General features: G+C 38.3%; 1 protein-coding gene across 5 annotated transcripts in view; it reads right to left on the bottom strand.

The window, feature by feature from the left end:
* Positions 1-19,597, bottom strand: part of ARHGAP18 (Rho GTPase activating protein 18) — a 195,174-nt gene that overhangs the window by 24,819 nt on the left and 150,758 nt on the right. For all 5 annotated transcript variants that reach the window (XM_077776179.1, XM_077776175.1, XM_077776177.1 and 2 more), the window contains exons 6-10: positions 14,695-14,860; positions 12,274-12,365; positions 7,600-7,677; positions 3,727-3,886; positions 1,530-1,612 (exon numbers count right to left, since the gene is read on the bottom strand). In XM_077776179.1, coding sequence (XP_077632305.1) covers positions 1,530-1,612; positions 3,727-3,886; positions 7,600-7,677; positions 12,274-12,365; positions 14,695-14,860 — 579 coding nt within the window. The remainder of the gene's footprint in view (positions 1-1,529; positions 1,613-3,726; positions 3,887-7,599; positions 7,678-12,273; positions 12,366-14,694; positions 14,861-19,597) is intronic.

Below are 19,597 nucleotides of genomic sequence, written 5' to 3'. Positions count from 1 at the left end.
GAAAATGCAGTAATTCTTTGGAATTTCTCCTGTAGAGAGGTAGGGTTTTTACTCCAGGAATCCTCATAAACAGTTTCATCCAGAAAAGTTGAGTATTAACATCCATGCCATGGGCATGAAAGAACTATCACTCACCTAGTTTCAGTTCAAGGAGTTTCAGTGAGGTCCAGAGACACTTCCAAGGTTTACTTACTGGTTTTGTTTTCTTCACATGAAATTTCTGGGCACGATTTTGTAATTTTAAATAGAAATGTAGGAGGCAAAGGGGAAAGGGTTTGACTCTTATCTACATAAGTCCTTTTTTAAATAGATCTTATCCCCATTCTACTTTATTTTTTTAAGTTTATTTATTTGCGAAGAGAGAGAGAGAAGTGAGCAGGGGAGGGGCAGGGAGAAGGAGCCAGAGAATCTCAAGCAGGCTCTGCACTGTGAGTGCAGAACCCAACACGGGACTCGAACCCACAAATCTTGAGACAGGAGCTGAGCTGAAACCAAGAGTCAGATACTCAACTGACTAAGCTACCCAGGTGCCCCCCAACACCCAAATCTTTTAAGACAGTGGCAAAACTTAAGGTACATAGTTTCTAAATTATATTTTAAAAGTTTTCTTTCTTCCATAAGTTTATAATTAAACTTTTACAAATGCTCTACAAAATTTTGCTGTTAAAAAAATTAATCAAAGTGGAACAATGCACTGATTATTATAAAAGCCCCTGACGATGTTTATAATAAATGGTATTAAATCATATAGACCAAATCAATTTGAAAAGATGATGTAAATCAGAAATTCAGGGTGAGCCCTTAGAGGAATAACTAGAATTGGTTTGAGCTGGTCTATCTTTTGGCTAACCAAACATTCCGAAATCATCATTATGACTCTATTGCTTAGAACCTCAAGCATATATAACATCTTTAGGCAACAGATTATATTTGATGAGGCTTACTTTCTTTAAACATTCATTTTTCAAATTATTGCACACTGATTAAATAAAATTTGGAAAATGTAGAAAAATAAAAAGGAAAACTCCCAAGGCACCCCTGTTTCCAATTAAAAAAACGAAACCTCACTCATTGGCTATGTAGAAATGTTAGAGCAAAAAATTAAACACCTGATAGTACTACTACTATGACTAACCTAGTAAATACATCAATAAAGAGTTAAAAACTTTCACCATCTATCCTTAAAAAATAGGTCTCTTCTTCATAGACTAGTAGGAATGTTTCCATGAAAACATCACATTGTTTTGCCACAAATAATGAGAAATTATTGTGCTTAGTTCTGAGGGATATTTAACTTTAATATTTGAGAGAGACAGACGGACAGATTGCCAGCGGGGCTTAGGGCAGAGAGAGAGGGAGACACAGAATCCAAAGTAGGCTCCAAGTTGTCAGCACAGAACCTGACCCGGGGCTCGAACTCACGAACCGAACCATGAGATCATGACCTGAGCTGAAGTCTGACACTTAACCGACTGAGCCACCCCGGGGCCTGGTTCTGAGAGGTGTTGAATGTAAACGAATCTGCTGACCTTCAGCGTGTCTCTGTTCGCATCGGGCAGGAGGATGACAAGAAGGTTCAAAGCCTGCAGTTGTTGCTTCTTGGTTGGAAGATCTGCAGACAGATTAAATAAATCTGAACTCTTTTCTCTATGCAACATTTCTTTTTTTTTTACTTCCCTTTTTTTTGTATTTTGTAAGAAAAAAGTTATTTGGCATAAACATCGCTGTGAAATGTAAGACACAACAACTGAGCAGCGAGCATTCTTGAGAGTGTGTTTGAGAGAGATCAGGAGAAACAGCTGCTGCTTTAGAGCTTTCCTCTCCCTCGGAATGCTCACTTCCAACTGTGATTGTATGATGAGCGGCCTTATGTTTGCAGACATGCAACAGCGCTTTGGAAATAATTTTAACTTCTGCGTGATAATTATCCCCCAATGGAGAGACACAGAAAGTTAGACCTTCCGTGCTATGGTGTCAGGGTGCATCTGTAACACTGAAGTTTGTCTCTTTAATGGTGAGTGAACACATTACATGGTAAGAGTCCATCAGTTCCAAAAGGCGTAGGAAAAACCGAGCCTGGAACACAGTGGTCACTATATGTCCATGGAACAAATCAGAAAACCAAAGATCAATGACTGAGCTGAAGCGGTACCTTATTAGCATTGATGTTTATCATTTTTTAGAAGCCCTTAACCCATATAAGTAATACTCAAGGATATTTGGAGTCATTCTTGTATTTTGTGCCTCAGGAATAAATCTGTGCTTGAATCCATATCCCAAGAATGTATGCAAAATGGCATAATTTAACCATTAAAAATATTTTAAACAGAAGGGGATTTTGGTCATGTCTCCCCCAGAAACTCTGAAGAAATGTTATGAAATGACACATGGGAAGCATCTCAATATTACATGGTTGAAGAATAGCCTGGAAAATAATGGAATACTATTCAGCCATAAAATAAAAAGAATGAAATCCTGCCATTTGTGACAACATGAACAGACCTTGAGGGCATTACACTAAGTAACATAAGGCAAAGACAGATTCCATATGATTTCACTTATATGTGGAATCTTAGAAAAAACAAAACACAAAACAAATAAGCTCACAGATACTGAGAACAACTGGTGGAAGCCAGAGTCTGGGGTGGGGAGTGGGCAAACTAGGTGAAGGGTGTCAGCAGATACAAAGTTGCAGTTATAAAATAGTTAAGCCCCTGGGATGTAATATTAACTGTAGTCGCCATGGTGTACAACAAAGTACTGCATATTTGTAAGTTGCTAAGAGAGATCTTAAAAGTTCTTATCACAAGAAAAAAAAATCTGTGATTATGCATGGTAATGAATGTTAATCAGACTTACTGTAATGATCATTTTACAATATATACAAATACCGAACCATTATGTTGTTATAGGTCAATTATATCTCAATAAAAAAAAAAAAAAAAAAAGTTGGAATAACCAGAGAAAGTTCTGGTGGAGCTCACCATAATCGTCAATAGTGACCCCCGTTCACTCTCAAAAGTGTCCCAGTTTGGAAGGTAAAGCTATGGCCATTAGAGTGTGGTGGTGGCTTTTTTCCTTTATTGATGGCCTCTAGGACTAAATGGAATAATTATGCCAGTACATAAACCTTAAAAGATCCCTGTGTTTGCTGGAGAAGAATCAAGAACTATTTGAGACATTAATTTGGAGTTTGCCCAAGACCACGAAATGGCAAGATAGGAGATGTTTGCAGCCCTCTGCCAGGGAGGCAGCCAGATAATTTGTTCCATGTTTCTGCGTGACAATTTCAGAACTTAATTTTTCAGGAACTAATCACAGGCTCTGCCACATCTCCCTGGGCTTTTATGATAACTGGTAATCCGCAGCTTCTCCGGTAAGTGTTGCTTTTAACACTTGGCAAGAAAAAAAATTTATCAGATTTTACGTGACTCATTCTATTATAAAAGAAATGTGAAGTTCCAGGTTTTAACGAGCAAATATATTGTACTGCTTGACGGGCATGCAATTAACCTGTACCTGAAGAGAACATTCTGTTAACCATTCACTCAAAGATGTATATTTCTAAAGGAAAACAACGTGGGGGATTCGAGCATCCGCTGACAGTGAGTCAATATGTCTACCCAAGTCTATCTGGTTATATCCTTTGTGATGCGATGTGTCATTAAAACAATTAATATGTACGGCGGCAGGATAAGGATTGCTGCAGAGAGACACGGTACTTACTCTGGACAGCTTGGAAGGCTTTCAGATACTCTACGCTCAGCAGCGGCTGGGGCAGCTCCCGGATGAAGAGCTTCAGTAGGCTGGCTGCGTCGTGCTGCTTGACACTTTCCCAATTAAACGTCCCTTCATAAAACTTTGCTTCTAGTTCTTGGCAAAGATTCTGAGAGGCAGAAGAAGGAAAAAAATAAAAATAAAAGCTACAGTAAGTGTATTTTTTTTCCTGCTGAGAGTGGGATCCACTTCCCACTTTACAAGAGATTGAACTCTTTCGAAAGATCTGAAAGTTACTTCTGTCACTCAGAAAAATACTACTCCGCCAAGCATACTTTTCCAATGAAATACTATACCCACACCCCCCACCCCCCACCAAATCCAAACACTGTATACATTTTCTTGGATATGGAACAGACCCTAAGCGGTAAAGTTTTAATTAAAAGATTAGTGAAGGGGTGCCTGGGTGGCTCAGGTCATGACCACATGGTTCGTGAGTTCAAGCCCTCCGACAGGCTTTCTGCTGTCAGCACAGAGCCCGCTTTGCAGCCTCTGCCCCCTGTCTCTGCTGCTTCCCCATTCACACACTCTTACTCTTTCTCAAAAATAAACACACATTTTTTAAAAATTTAATTAAAAAAATTAGTGAAGATAGTCTATTTGGGGACTTTAATTCTTCATTCAATTTTTTAAAAAATCATTTTTATAAAGTCTGTGTTAAATTATTGAGGAGTACATTACATAACAAAATACATACTCAATCTCTGGGCTGTAAGCAGAAGGTTACCTCTGATTAGTCACCTCTGGGAAATGGAAAACCAAATTCTACAGCAAATGAGGCCTGAAAATACATCAATACACCTGTCTTGGATGCGTAAGCCATGAGTGACACAGCCAACCTGCTGTTAGCTGTGAAAAACAGTTGGAGTCCATGCAGAATTAGAAATACCTAGTTCATTGACCTCAAGGACTCTACAAGATTTGCCAGACAAATTATTAGTAATCAATTTAGTTTCATAATTACTATTTTCTACATGCGCTTCGCTGCAGCATAAATCTTATTATGTTGGAAATCCTTCCAAGTTTCTGTCAGGTCCTTGATTATTTTAAACAGTTCTCCCCAAAAATATTCTTCATTTTTCTTGCGAGGTGAATTTAGTACAATTTCTCTTCCCAACACAACTCCACCCTCAATTCCAGTTGTTTTTCTAATTGGTGAAATACATAAAGGTGAGCCTAGAAATGGGGAGGAGGGGAAACAGGCAAACGCAAATGGAGAGATGGAGGGAGGGAGGGAGGGAGGGAAGGAGTGAGGAGGAGAGAGAGGGAAGCAGGAGAGGAGGAGGGGGTAAAGGAGAGAAAAAGGAGGGCTGAGAGGGAGGGGCCAGGGGGAGGAGGGAGAAGAGTGCAAAGAATTTGGTGGGGCAGGGGAGAAAGACAACCAAAAACTTTGCATATTACCTTTAAATTATTTATAATGGACCAGCTGCTGCATAATTTGGGATGTGACAACAGGCTGGGTTGAAGAGTTGAGCCAAATGAATCCACTTAATTGACCTTCTTAGAAATTACATTTAGTTGAGCCAGTTCTGCCAGCTCTCCAGTGAAAAATGTAAAACACCCATTCTGTTCACTACCCTGTACTCAAGTAAATGCGTTTACAACTCTCAGGAGTTGGCCATCACATCGTGCTAATTAGCGCTGTGCACAGTGAACTGAGAAGGGGTGTTCTTGCCGATGTGGGTAATGTGAAGTCACACGGTTTCTGGGGATTCTTTCTCTGGAAGCGAATGTGCTTCTCAACAGGACTTATCTCAGAATCACACACAATGTCCACGTTTGACTGCTGGTAAAACCACCCTAAACGTTAGCAAATGGAGTGAGACAATGGCACCTTATCAAGCTCACACGGGCCCCAAAACAGTTTCGGGGACCTCTGTGAATCAGACACCAAACCCAGGGGACACAGGCTGAATGAAATTTGTGAGAAGGTATATATATCAGGTTACTCGAATCTGATTAAACTGAGATCACCATGTGCAGTAAGAGCCAAGTAGGCCGAAACGAGCATTCTACATTGAGGAAGCTTATCAAAATAAGCAGATGATGTGAACCGTGCAAGGTATGAATACTAATTCCAGTCCTGGCAGCCCCGCAGCCACAGTCACAGGCGAAGAGCATGTGCACCCACCAGAAGTCATTTCTGCCTGATTCAGCTCTGAAAATGTCCTACAGAATAGGTCTTGAGGAAATGAAGAGAAAATATCTCCTGGCCCTATCCTATTTTCTCTTGGATTTGCAAATTCTGGAAGACAATAAACTAGATGTGGGCACTGCCTTGTGCTCTCTCAGTTGAGAGCCAAAGCTGACTCTGGAGGCTGGGGAAAGGAGACCATTAGTGGCTGCTAACCAAAAACTCTTCCTAGACACGTTTCCCAGATAGAGCTACCATTTCAGGCAGGAAGCCCCTGTAAAATGCAATTCCTCTGGGACGCTGATGTAGCCTGCCTCATCTACAGGGTAAGTCCATCTTTATATACATTTGCCGGATGCTTTGTCCCCAGAGCAGGAGCCAGGGGACAGGGCGAGGGCAGAAGATACGCACATCCTAAGACAGTGGGAACAAAATGCCATCTTGTCAGAAAAGGTGGCAGGGGAGGGAGAAAGGGGAAGTCTGGGAATCACCTTGACTCTTTCACCACCCAGGCTTGGGCTACCCAGCAGCCAGTGAGACAGGAAGTGTGAAAGTCAGGAAGGTAGTAGAGGCAGAGTCTCATTCTGTCAGCTCCCAAAGACTCCTGAATGTGGGCTACTGTCACATCTCCTACTCTGCTCCCCTGGGGGAGTTTAATCATTTTTTTTCTTTTTTTTTGTTTTTTAATTTTTTAAAGTTATTTTATTTTTGAGAGAGAGCGAGCGAGCGAGCACACAAGTGGGGGAAAAGGAGAGAGCGAACAAGTGAGAGAAAAGGAGAGAGAGAGCGAGAGACACAGAATCTGAAGCAGGCTCCAAGGCTCTGAGCTGTCAGCACAGAGCCTGACATGGGGCTCAAACCCATGAACTGTGAGATCGTGATCTGAGCCGAAGTGAGATGCCAACTGAGCCACCCAGGTGCCCATCGTGACTTTTTTCAATTGCTATTACTCATGCTGCCTAAATCCACCACCAGACCCCCTACTGGTGTCTTGAGTCATCATGTTCTCTCTCCCTGAGAAGGATGGAACGGCGCCTGTCTTTTGCTGGTTTACTTTTGTGCCTATTCTAGGCTTGCACAGCAAAGGCATAAAATCACTTGCTACTTTATTTGCCATGGTATTATCACAGCTAATATGGTGATTTTGAAGAGAAATCAAAACTTACAAAAATCAGCAGAGACTGCAGAAAAACGATATAGAAATTGAACGCGAAGACGTTTTATTGCTATAGGGGTACCTGGGTCGCTCAGTCAGTTAAGCGTCTGACTCTTGCATTCAGCTCAGGTCATGATCTCACAGTTTGTGGGTTCGAGCCCCAACTGAGGCTCTGCGCTGACAGCGCAGAGTCTGCTTGGGATTCACTCTCTCCTTCCCTCTTTGTCCCTCCCTTGCTCAAGCTCTCCTTCTCAACATAAATAAATAAACTCAAAAAAATTAAGAGGTTTTATTGCTATATTTTATCTACTTTACTAACAATGGGAAGAAAGGGAGAGAGGACAAGTTAGCTTTTAAAATGCCAAAGCCGTGCGCTGACAGCTCGAAGCCTGGAGCCTGCTTCGGATCCTGTGTCTCCCTCTCCCTGCCCCTCCCCCCTCAAAAATAAACACACATTAAAAAATTTTTTTAAATAAAATGGCAAAGCTTAATTAAACAATGAACTTGTCCATCGGTGGAACTCAGAGATTACCTTGATCCTAATAGCAGCTCCAGGTATCCTTAAGAGGCCTTCGGTTTCCAAGCCTCCCTCTTCAATCCGGGAAATCAGCTGCATATAAACAGAAGAACATTCTGACTTGGGTATTCTTAAGAGGTACAGTTCCAAATTTAACATCTGCTTCACATATAAATAAACGCATACTGATTACAACGATGTGGAAAGTGGATTTCGCAAAGTTTTGAATGCTATGGTCTCAGCCCTACCCTGTAACCCAGTTAAGTCCCAAAACTTTATTTATAATTTAGAATAAATTGGGTTATATTCTCCTTTATTACCGAAATGTTTAATTTCACACAACAGCTGTCATACTCTGAACAAATGGAGACTGAAGATGTTCATGGTTTAAAAGTAACTAAGACCATCCATTTCTTCTGCTTTTCCAGAAGCATACATTCCACAATCAAATAAATCTTAGGAAATTCTAGTATTTGCACATTTACATCTCTGTTTTAGTTTATTTGAAAGAATTATTTATGGTATGAAGAAAAAAACTGTTTGCAAATATTCATTTTTAAGCTTTTAAGCTTCCGGTGGTAAACCAAAGTAAAAAAACAGTTCTTGTATAGGGCTTTTAAATCATACCTGATACCCAACAAATACACACAGATCTATCTCCAGAACCCCATTAAAGTAACAAAGATTTTTTTCTAATAATGCCAAAACCTACAAGATTAAGAGAAATGGAGAAATTACAATGGCATACTGATGGAAGCTTAGGAAGATAATTAAAAAAAAAATGTGGTTAGTTTCTCGGCTAAGAAGAAACTTAGAGTGATCTTCCAATTGAAATACCTATTCCCTGGGCCAGTGCACAAAGGTTTTATAGGGGGTACTCTGCTATTGTAAGGAAATTCATTTCTTCATCCTCAGGTTAAATATTAGGCGATTACTAGTATCGGATAGGTCTTCCTTCGTACCACCCACCCCCTTTCACAATAGTCTTGTAACTTTACAAAAGACAGACCTACTCTTCACTCATCCCCAAATTTACTATAATTCTCTACACACCCTAAGGCATAAAATCTTCCTGAGTGCCAAAGAATGTAAAATTATATATATTATATATATATATATATATATTTTTTTTTTAAAGAGAGACCTGCTTTAATGATTTACCAAGGCTCTATATACTACATAAAGCTTACTGCTTCTCCCTTGCTTATACAAGTGTCTACTAGGAGCAAAGCATGGCATAATAAAAATAGGTCTTCTGACCTTTGTCTAGATGTTCTGAAATCAGATATATTGTACTGTGCAGACGCTGGAAGAGTGGTAATTTTTCTTTAATGACCTTACCTCTTCTATCCCTGGATTATGGCCAAAGAATGCACTGATCTTGAGGAAGTCAGGTAAGAATAAAGCAAAGAGTAGTCTCAAAATTCTACTAAGGATTTATTATCAGCTGAAGAAAGAACCATCACTGACCAGTCAAAGCAGTACATGATTTTTAAAAATTCAACTGGAATGTTTTCCAAGACCCCATTTTTCAAATTACATTAGATAATAAACCCACAGCAAAATCTTTACATGAATTATTTCAGATTAGATGGACATTATTCAATAAAGGATTTAAAACCATATTTATCAAATAAGACCATGCAAAATTTATTCAGTGCTCAAGCAATTTTCATTTCTATTTCATCTTAAAAAATGTTTGAAATGTTCTATTGGCAAAAAATAAAATTCTGTGCTAGCTGCTACAGCAAATTAGTTTCTAGCAATAGTATATGCCTTCCATTTTCATTAAATACACAGGAAAAGTGGATGAATTCTAAATAACTGAGAGTTAGTCTTGAATTTCTATATTTCAGTTCTTTTTCATTATTCCCTAATGTGAAATAGTAGCATTCAATAGAAATATGTGTATACATTGCCTCAGGAATGCCATGTGTTTTTTTCATATTTCTCACTTTAAAAATAACATTTTTATGGGGCACCTGGGTGACTCAGTCAGTTAAGCATCTGACTTCAGCTCAAGTCAGGATCTCATGTTTCGTGAGCTCGAGCCCTGCGTTGGACTCTGTGCTGACAGCTCAGAGCCTGGAGCCTGCTTAGGATTCTGCGTCTCCCTCTCTCTCTGCCCCTCCCCCACTCATGCTCTGTCTCTCTCTCTCCCAAAAATAAACATTAAAGATTTTTAAATGACATTTTTAGCTATGTTATATAGCATTATCAAAATATATATAATAAATACTTTATAGCACTTTTACTTTCAAGATTTAAAAATGAAAAAGATCTATATTTTAATCAGACTGCTTTTTAGTAGTTTATCCTACAAGAGATACTCCATAATTTATCAGTAATGTCCATACCATCTTCCATGAGAGATTACATACTTAGACAAATTTATGAATTGAAAATGAAGTCAGAAGTTTTTGACACAAAGTATCTTTGATCTGGCAGATTTGTTTGACAATAAGAATCTGCTAGTAAGATTTTTTCTATACATAAAAATTAAGAATATTTCTATTTCCCTCTTTCTGAGATGACGGCTTAAACAGTGGGTCTCTGAGCAAAAACTAAACAAAAAAACCAAACAAGAAAACAACAGATACAATTCATAGATATTAGATAAGCTAATATTTGTTAAAGCTCTTTTGGGGTATAATTCTTAATAAATAAAAAAGTATAATCCTCTAAAAATTGGTAGTAAATCTTTTTGCAAATCAGCGATTTCCAATTCTTTCCTTTGTACAAACTGAGGAAATACCTAATTGAGATGACAGTTGATCAATCAAAAAATATTTTTGAATGATAGATCACTATGATTTTTTTTTGCTTATAATTCAGAGGGGATGCAAATAGGGAAGTTTCATCTAAGAGTAAACCCTTTATACTCTTATTTTGTTTCATGTGAACAAAAAGACTTGAAGGCTGTTATCTAGCAACTTCAAACTGGTTGGAAGCCCGAGTCTTCAGAATGTTGAAGTGACAGAAATGTAAAATAATAAATAAGAAAATTCCAAGAGAAAAATCACATGGGACTGCATTCAGTCATCAGCCTGATCGGGAGACATCAATTCCTGAATTTCTGTGGGGACCAAAGCACACTCTGCACTAGTGTGATGGTGAATTTGATAAAGTCAAGCGTGATTCATCATTGGTTATTTGGTCAAACACCAGCCTAGATGTTGCCATGAAGGTATTTTTTAAGATGTAATTAACATTTAAATCACTACATTTTGAGCAAAGCAAATCACGCTACATAACATGGGTGGGTTTCATCCAGTCAGCTGGCAGTAAAGACTCAAAGTAAAGCCTCAACAGTAAAGACTGAGGTTTCCCAACAAAGAAGCAATCCTGCCTCAAGACTGTAACGTGGAAAGTCTACAGGAGTTTCCCACCTGCAGGTTTTGGACTCAACACTGCCGACCAACATCACCGTTTGCCCAAGTTTCCAGCCTCTGGACTGCTCTATTTCAGATGTGCCGTTCCCACAATGGCATAGCCAATTCTTTAAAATAAATCTGTCTCCACAACATGCATACACACACACACAACACCTTATCGGTGCTATTTCTCTGGAGAACTCATATCCTCTTGGAAAGGCTGCTGCTGAGATCCTCGCTCTGTACAGTCCTCTGTGGTGGTGACATGCACCTTTTACTTAAATTGACGTGAATATATGCCCACATTTGTTAGCAGCTCTCAGCCAGTCACAGGCAGTGTCGACAACTATCCACACAGATACAAGTTCTACAGGCAGGGGCTGGCAGAGGCTGATGAGTAGAACACATGACACGGAACAGAGTTCATTACGAGAAACAATGAGATACAGCAGGTTTGGGTGTATCCGTGAAACGAGAAATAACGCTATCAGAGGTTAGTAGCTAAGACGGCTAATGATGGGTTTGGAATAGCAGAGGAATCAGTGTCGAGGAGACTGAGCTTTACTACTGAATGAGTTTGCTGAGCCAGTCAATTGTGTAAGTTCCCACTAGCACTCTTGCTATCCCTAGAGCTTTCAGAAATTGTGATGTGCTGGACCTGCTGCAAAAAAATCTACAGCTTGGGGTAGTTCATAACTGATCTGACCTACCTTCCTCGCTGTGTATTCCTGGCTTTTATCACCTAGAATCTGGGGTTCTGAGCAATGATGGCTTAGAGATTAGACTGAAATTTTTATATTGCCATAGGTACTCCCCTTATGAATAATAGAGTGTGCATGACACCGATGACTTGATAGTTTAGCAATCGCTTTCTATTTCTACTTTATGGTTTCTTTGCCTACTTTGGGAGTAGGCACTGGCAAATTAACTTGGACATCCTCACTGTAAATAAGAAAGCTTGGGAAATACATACAGGCATGAAATATTCATGAGGATTCAATTCCCTAGAAACTTATAAGCAGTCCCCACTCCTGTGTATTATAGAATTGAAATCTCAATTATACAAAGCTAGCTAATATAAGACAGGAAAATGATGCCAGGTAATCACAGTTATAGTAATAACACAGAAAACATCACCATGAAATAAAAATTATGAGCCCTTGAAACAAATTTGTTTCCTGAATAGAAAATCAAAGTACAAAATAAAAGAGCATATCAATTGGAAAACGATATTATAATATTATGAATGCCAAAGAAAAAACTTGTTTTAGTTCAAGTATGTTCTCTCTATGCTGACCGATTTAGGCCTACTTACTTTTTGAAATATCAAGGGTATTCGAGTTCCTGGTACTTTCCTCTGATCTTGTTCTAACAATACTGTCAGTGGAATACAAAAAAGACCAGAATCTGCAACAAAAAATAAAAGTTCTTAATTTCCATCAATCTACAAAATATGAATGCAAAAATATTAAGTCATCAGATTTCTGATATTGTCATTCAAACAGACAACTATTTATTGAGCACTTCTAAGTGAATGACACTATCTAGGCATTACGTATATACATCTCGATAAGAAAATCTTGAACTTGTCTTATATAAATAGCAATCTAACAAGGAAAGACAACTAAGTAAATGATTGCAAATAATCACCAAATTAATTAGAAAATTGTAGGGGTGCCTCAGTCACTTAAGTATCCGACTGTTTATTTCAGGTCAGGTCATGATCTCACGGTTCATGAGATTGAACCTTGGGATGGGCTCACTGTGACAGCACAGAGCGAGCCTGATTGGGAGGTTCTCTCCCTTTTTCTCCGCCCCTCCCCCACTGTACACCCATGTACATGTGTGCGCACTCTTCTCTTTCTCAAAGTAAACGAACATTAATAAATAATAATTGGAAAAGTGTAAACTGCCATATAATAGAAATATACTATAGGAGTATGTGAAATATGCAAATAATTTACTGAAGGTCGTCAAATTAAAAGTTCTGGTTAAAGCAAATATTATTCATCTCTTCCAGACTTAATCAACATTTAACATTCTACAATACAGCAAAATATAACTCTTTGCTTTTTGAGAAATCAGCCAACATTATAATCTTGTTCTACAAATGTTTTTCTTTAGAAAATATAGATATTTGGTAGTTTTAAATTAAAAGTCATAGCTTTATATTTTGGGAATAACTCAAGATGAAATGAAAGGTTAACAATTTATAATTTTTCCAAATGAAAATCATATGCCTTCGGTCTGGTGTGAGCATAAATCCTGCTTAGCACCTCCTACCCCACCCCATCACTGAATGAACAGTTAGCACAGAAGTATGACACACATCATCAGGGGAGATAGAAATCATTTGCGAACAAGGAAAGGGGGATTATCCTGTGGAATCAGGACACTAAAAATTGACTCTCCATATCAATGCCTTTCAAGAGAATACCAGTAACCCCCCAAAATAATTTGTAGTTTAGGAATTAAGAAAAAATACAATTTTCAAAAAGGTCAGGAGTCTAGTTTATAAGATAAATCTATCAGATGAGATACAAAAATATTTAAGAAATGGAAAGAAAATCTATTCTGTTTATAGTTAACACTCTTAATGAGAATGGCTTATTATTTCTGTTAGAATGCAATTCTAAAACATAAAAAAGCCTCTCTAAGCCATTTTAAAAGTCCTGAGTACTGAGTCACAGCTATTTAAATTATATTTCTATCTTATATTTGGAAAAGGCTTTGTGACAAGCTTCTGAAAAAACATCTAAAGTCTTTCATTATCCATAATGGACTTGGGGAAAATCAGAAGCATCATTTAATTCAGAAATTCACCATCCCAAGCCTTAAGCTAAAATACTCAGAGGAACTGAGCACAGAATGAGGCCTTCTGGGGCCCAGCATGGGAGAAAGGACCTTGAGGGTAGGTATACTTCATTCCTACAAATTGCCTCTAAAACTTAAATCAGGGGAATATGTGTCTTTATTAATGTTACCATAGCAACTCAATAATCCTAATTCTTGGATCTCTTCAGGGGAGCACTTAAAAGTTAAAGAAGAGGTCAAAGATTCCTAAACAGTTAAACTTTGGCAATAGAGAATTATCTGGATTTCCAGACCAAGAAAATCTTGGATAAAAACTGAGATGTCGGTTCCCTATCATATCATAAAAAATAAAGTCTGTGTATATAATGGGTAAAGCAAACTGTTTCCAAAAGAAAAATTACACATATCCACGATGAGTAGAGTCTGGTGGTGTCATGTGCCACAATGGCATTATTTTCTTACTATCAAGTAAAGAATGTTTTTACAAAGTAGTTAAAAGTAGAATGTAAATGAGCAAAGAGACAAGCAACTAACCACCCTTCACTTCCCATCAAATAACTAAGCAAAAATAATCGATCAGGATCAACTACCTTCAAGTTATTTTTCAGGATCTGATTTTGGAAAGAAAGTAGTTTATGTACCAAATGTAATGTGTAAAGCAATTGAGTAATCCTAATTAATTCCTTTATTTAGGGTTTTCTTCTAAGGTAATTAAATATATGATTATCTCTTTATTTTCTATCATCCAGGACAACAGTATATGTTGATTAGGTTACAAGACTTTTGAAAACAATGTTCTAGAATCTGAGCTTCAGATGTATTCAAGTTATTTTGTAGGTCTTTCTCCCTCTAATAATACCACTGAAAAGCCCATCTTAGCTACATCTGAGGTAAATCCAACTGTTTTTTATTTCAAAATTACCTTTTGTTTTGATTTTCACAGCTTTTTGTTGCTTCAGTTCAATACCCAATACATCGTAGAGGGCAGTCAGCTCAATTAGGGCTAAATGGCAGACTTTCTTCATGTCCTGGGGTGCCAGGTCACCAATCCTGGTGGTTCCCGTTTTGTCTTTTGGCAATCTGAAACTCTAAAATAAGTACCATTAGTAAAGGTTTATAGTACCCAACCCCTTTTTTAGTCAAAGACAACCAAACTGCAACAATGGAAAGAAGCTATGCTCAGAGTAGTGACAATGAAAGCTCTGGCAGAATGCCTACAGTCACGATGAAGAGCCATCTTGTCGTGAGGATGGTCCCCAAACCAATGAGGAGTCAATATGTGAGAGGTCCAACAGACGACGCGACCAGACTATGTACTAGGAGTACTAATCCCAGTGACAAAGAGGACAAAAGAGACGGTAACACCGAAAGAGAAGAAGAACTCTAGTTACTGACTTTCATGAACCAAGGAAGATTAGGAGACTAATCACAAGGAGGAGGAGGAGAAAGAAGAAAAAGATGAATAGAGCCATGAGTGAGTGCCCAGAACGTACGACGTACCCTTTATCTACATTCTGTCATATATATTATAGGTATAATATGATATGAAATATATAGTATTTATAATATATAATATTGTCATAAAAACCCAGATAAGGTAGGTACAGAAGGGCTGTATGGCACTGGGGTGACAGGGAGAGTGGAACGGATACTAACAGCATGGGCGTTAAAGCCAGGATGTCTACCAGTCATCTAGCTACTGACTAGCCACTAACAATATGGCAATTCCTTAGCCACAGTTTCTGAAAATGGCGGAGGGGGAGGAGAGTGGAGAGAAGGAGGGGGTAGAGGGGAGAAGAAGAAAGAAGGAATAGGTAGAGGAGAAAAGGAAAGGAGGAGGAGAAGAAGGCCGCCTAATTCAGAGGGCTGTTGTGGGTTTAAATGCCTGGCACTTCCCAAGCACCTCTATATTGTTGCTATTTTCATTACTTGTGCCACTGAATAAATCAACTGAGACTTAGAGATACTACTATCACAGGCAAATAAGTGATATATTGTTGTTTTCTGCTTTTCCCAAATACTACCTACTACCTATTCAGGCACTTTTAATATTAAATGCATTAAATATAAGAAAGCACAAAGTAAAAACATGAATTTCCCTAATATATTTCAGATGAATTATAGTCCTATTGTATTTACTGATTACTAAAAACTATGATTGTTCTTGGATGGTTTGATACAAAAGGATATAAAGGTTATATCTTTTGGGTTTACTCTTGACTTCCTCATTTACTTTAATGGCCAAGGATGTTCACCTGTTCCCTTTTATTCCCTTTACTTTGCTCATTTTTGTACCGTATCATTAACACTACATGGTCTAAAAATCAGTGCAAAAGACAGGTCTTAAAGCAGGAATTCTCAAAGTAAGTTCCGGGGAAACTTGAAGTTACCTAATACCCTTTCAAGGCACCTAAGAGGTCAAAACTGTTTAATAATTAATACTGAGGCATTATTTGCCTTTTCCCCTCCCATTCCCTCATGATTATACAGTGGAGTTGTCCAAAGGTGTAAGATTGATGCTGCTGCAACAGATTAAACACAGATATGGAGGTAAGGATCAACTGAGTTCTACTACAGTGAAACACTGGAGTGGCTACAATGTAAAACCATGGCACACTTCATAATTTGTTTTAGGGGGTGACTGGGTGGCTCAGTAGAGTAAATATCCCACTTCGGCCCAGGCCATGATTTTGTGGTTTGTGAGTTCAAGCCCCACATCTAACAGTGCGGAGCCTGCTTGGGATTTTTTCTCTCCCCTCCCTCTCTCTCTCTGCCCCACCCCCACGTGTACAAACATGTGCGCCCTCTCAAAATAAACTTTAAAGAAAGGCTTTTAAAAATGATTTATTTTAGAAAATATGAGGATTTTTCATAAAAATGTTATTTATGGGAACTGTAATACTGTAAAGTGGATTAATAATTTTCAAATGTCTCAATTTTAATTTCAAATACGGTAAATTCCATAGGTATAATAACTGATGCAAGCAAAATCTCTACTCTCACAGTGGTTGTTGTTTACTTATCAAGAGAAACTATTCCTTAGTCTCTATTCCATGTTTCATAGACCAAGAACAGAGATTAGTGACAAACTTCCATGGAACTCAATCCGAAGAAATTCTTCACATTCCAAAATACTTAAAACCATCTCCGTCTCCTTGAAATCTTTCATGAAACCATAATTTCTGTAGAACTGTGTGTACGCCTTCTGTCATGGTTCAGCCACAGCATACTTTGAAGTAGCTGCAAAGTTCAGGGGAACAACAAATGCCCCAAAACTAGGAAATCACAGATTCTTGGTCAGAAGGCCACATATCTGAGGTTTTGTCAAAGCGCTGGAAGCCATGGTAGTTATTGTCTTCACTACCAACATCCTTCCCGACTAGTAAAACAAAAGCTCTTTAAGGTCCCTCCATACTTTTTAAGAGCCTAAAGAGATTATGAGACCAAACTGTTTAAGTATCATTGTCTTAACGCATTTCCTAAAACCTACAAATTTTGGAATTGAGCAGCTAATTTCTTTCAAGCAAACTCAACTCCAAGGGAGAACTTTCTATAGTTCTTTATGATAGCAACAGATATCATTAAATACGCAGTTCTAAGTGAATTTCCAGTGTAAGTGTTAACAGTGCAGTGCATGGGGGTTGAGAACGTGGGGCCAGACCATACGTGGACAATCTTGTCTCCATCACCTACTAGTTTTGTGACCTCTGGCAAATTACATCACCTCTGTGCCGCCTCAGCCACTTCATCCGTAAAATGGGAATAACAACAGAACCTACCTTATAAGGCTGTGGTGAGGACCAAATGACCCAAGTAAACACTCAAAACACTCAAAAAGTGTTATTACTACATTTCTTTCATACAGCATTTTCAGTAAATTCAAGATTTCATGCCTTTCCTTTTTGCCTAAATATTACTGTAAGGTAAGAAGAAAAAATGATAAGGTTAATACCCTTATTTGGTAAATGGTTTTTTATCCTATTCTGCAGAAAGTCCCAATAGGTAAGAACTATTACAGCATGTTCTAGGTGGGGACTTGAGGCTTACTAACAGATTAAATATGACCACAAAGCCCGTGACAAAAGAAGGATGCAAATTCAGATCTTCTAGATTCTAAATTCAGTAATAACATTCTGTTCTGCTCCATTTTCTCCGTCCACCAGAGCATGTGGGGAGAAATCTAGGTGGATCAGTACTGGAACAGGGCTGGGAGCCCATCAAGGGCTCATACGGAATCAGTTCTGGATCCCTCCTCTGCCACAGGCAGGAACACTGCACGGGTTCTGTCCCAGTCTGTCCAATGAATTAAGACACACACCCTACAGGGAGAAAAGCATAAAATCAAGGTTGGTGAGGTACGGGACCACTGGCTAGGTGCTCCCTCACTGTCCTGTGATTTGTCCTGAGCTTCACAAAATGATACAGAACTTGTCACATTTTCTTCAGGCCTGGCCCCAGACTTCTACCAATTGCATTGTTTTCGGAAGGGCTGAACCAATCCGATCCACCAACCATTTACTCTTTTCTTTTTTTTTTTCAGTTCTAAATGTTTCATTAAAATCAGCAGCTATTGGTCTAATAACTCAAACACATGTAATATAATTATTTAGAGAATTAGCCAAGGTAAATGTTTAGAGAAACTGGAAATACTATTAGTTCAAACATTTGATTTACCTAGCAATATATGTCATGAGCTTTTATTTATTTATTTATTTAACATTGTGCTTTAATGAAAGGAGTTCTTCATCCCAATGTTTAATTCATAGCAGCAGCTTTAAATATTTATGAAGTTCCCTGTCATTTTTGTTTAGTTAATAGACTGGATGGTTCAGTTCATTGGCTAAGAGAAGGCAATGCAATTTCAGCAAAAGAAAAGCTCTTTGCCTTTTGAAAAATGTGCTTCAAGAATGAAGTGAAATCAAATTTCTCAAAAATTATAAGGTCAGTGGTTGCCATGTGTTACTATAAATTAATCAGGCAGCTCTCGCAGAGTGTACCCCTCTTTTGCAGACCTCACTATACAAAGGGCCCCTGAGGCACTTCATCAGTAAAGATGGACTCTGATGGACTTGACTTTACCTTCAACTTGGAAAGCTGGTCAACTTACCTGGTCAACTTCCACAGATAATTTTTTTTTTTTTATGGTCTTTTAGGAAATACATTTCTTAACTAAGATTATTCCCTGTGTAAAATGTGATTTTATTACATTATTTCATTCATTGACATTTTTAGAGAGTGGATACTTTTTTTAGACAAATGAGCTTTCAAATTTAGTTTTTTTACATTTCCTCAATTTTTATTTTTTTGATGTTTATTTATTTTTGAGAGCGGGGGGGGTGGGGAGAGAGAGAGGGGAACACAGAATTCAAAGCAGACTCCAACCTCCATACTGTCGGCACAGAGCCCAATGCTCACAAACCATGAGATCATGATCCAAGCCAAAGTCAGATTGAGTCACCCAGGTGCCCCAATATTTTCTCAGTTTTTTAAATGGAGTGCAAATAGCCATAATTTAAGCTTTCCTTGACAATTCAGGACCATAACCCTAAACACCTATTTTTGTATTGTGGACAAGTGTGTCTGCCTTAGGCTTTCAGTGTCCTCATTCAGTCTTGAAACAACACCTCTTACACTGCCCTCCAGAGGTGTTCTCTTCTCTAGTAAACTGTCACAGTGGGCCTCCATGCCTAGTTTTTTGGCCGTTAGTATGCACGAACTGTGTAACCAAACAACCAAAGTCATAATTCAATACGAATCCAAAGGAACTGAATAAAGGCCTGAGAACTAAATATAGGCATGCATTTAAAATACAGGTTTATTTATAT

This window comes from Crocuta crocuta, unplaced genomic scaffold (assembly GCF_008692635.1).
Source record: "Crocuta crocuta isolate KB4526 unplaced genomic scaffold, BGI_CrCroc_1.0 scaffold25, whole genome shotgun sequence".
Lineage (NCBI taxonomy): Eukaryota > Metazoa > Chordata > Mammalia > Carnivora > Hyaenidae > Crocuta > Crocuta crocuta.
The sequence above is the reverse complement of the archived record's forward strand: the minus strand, read 5'-3'. Positions and strand labels throughout refer to the sequence as shown.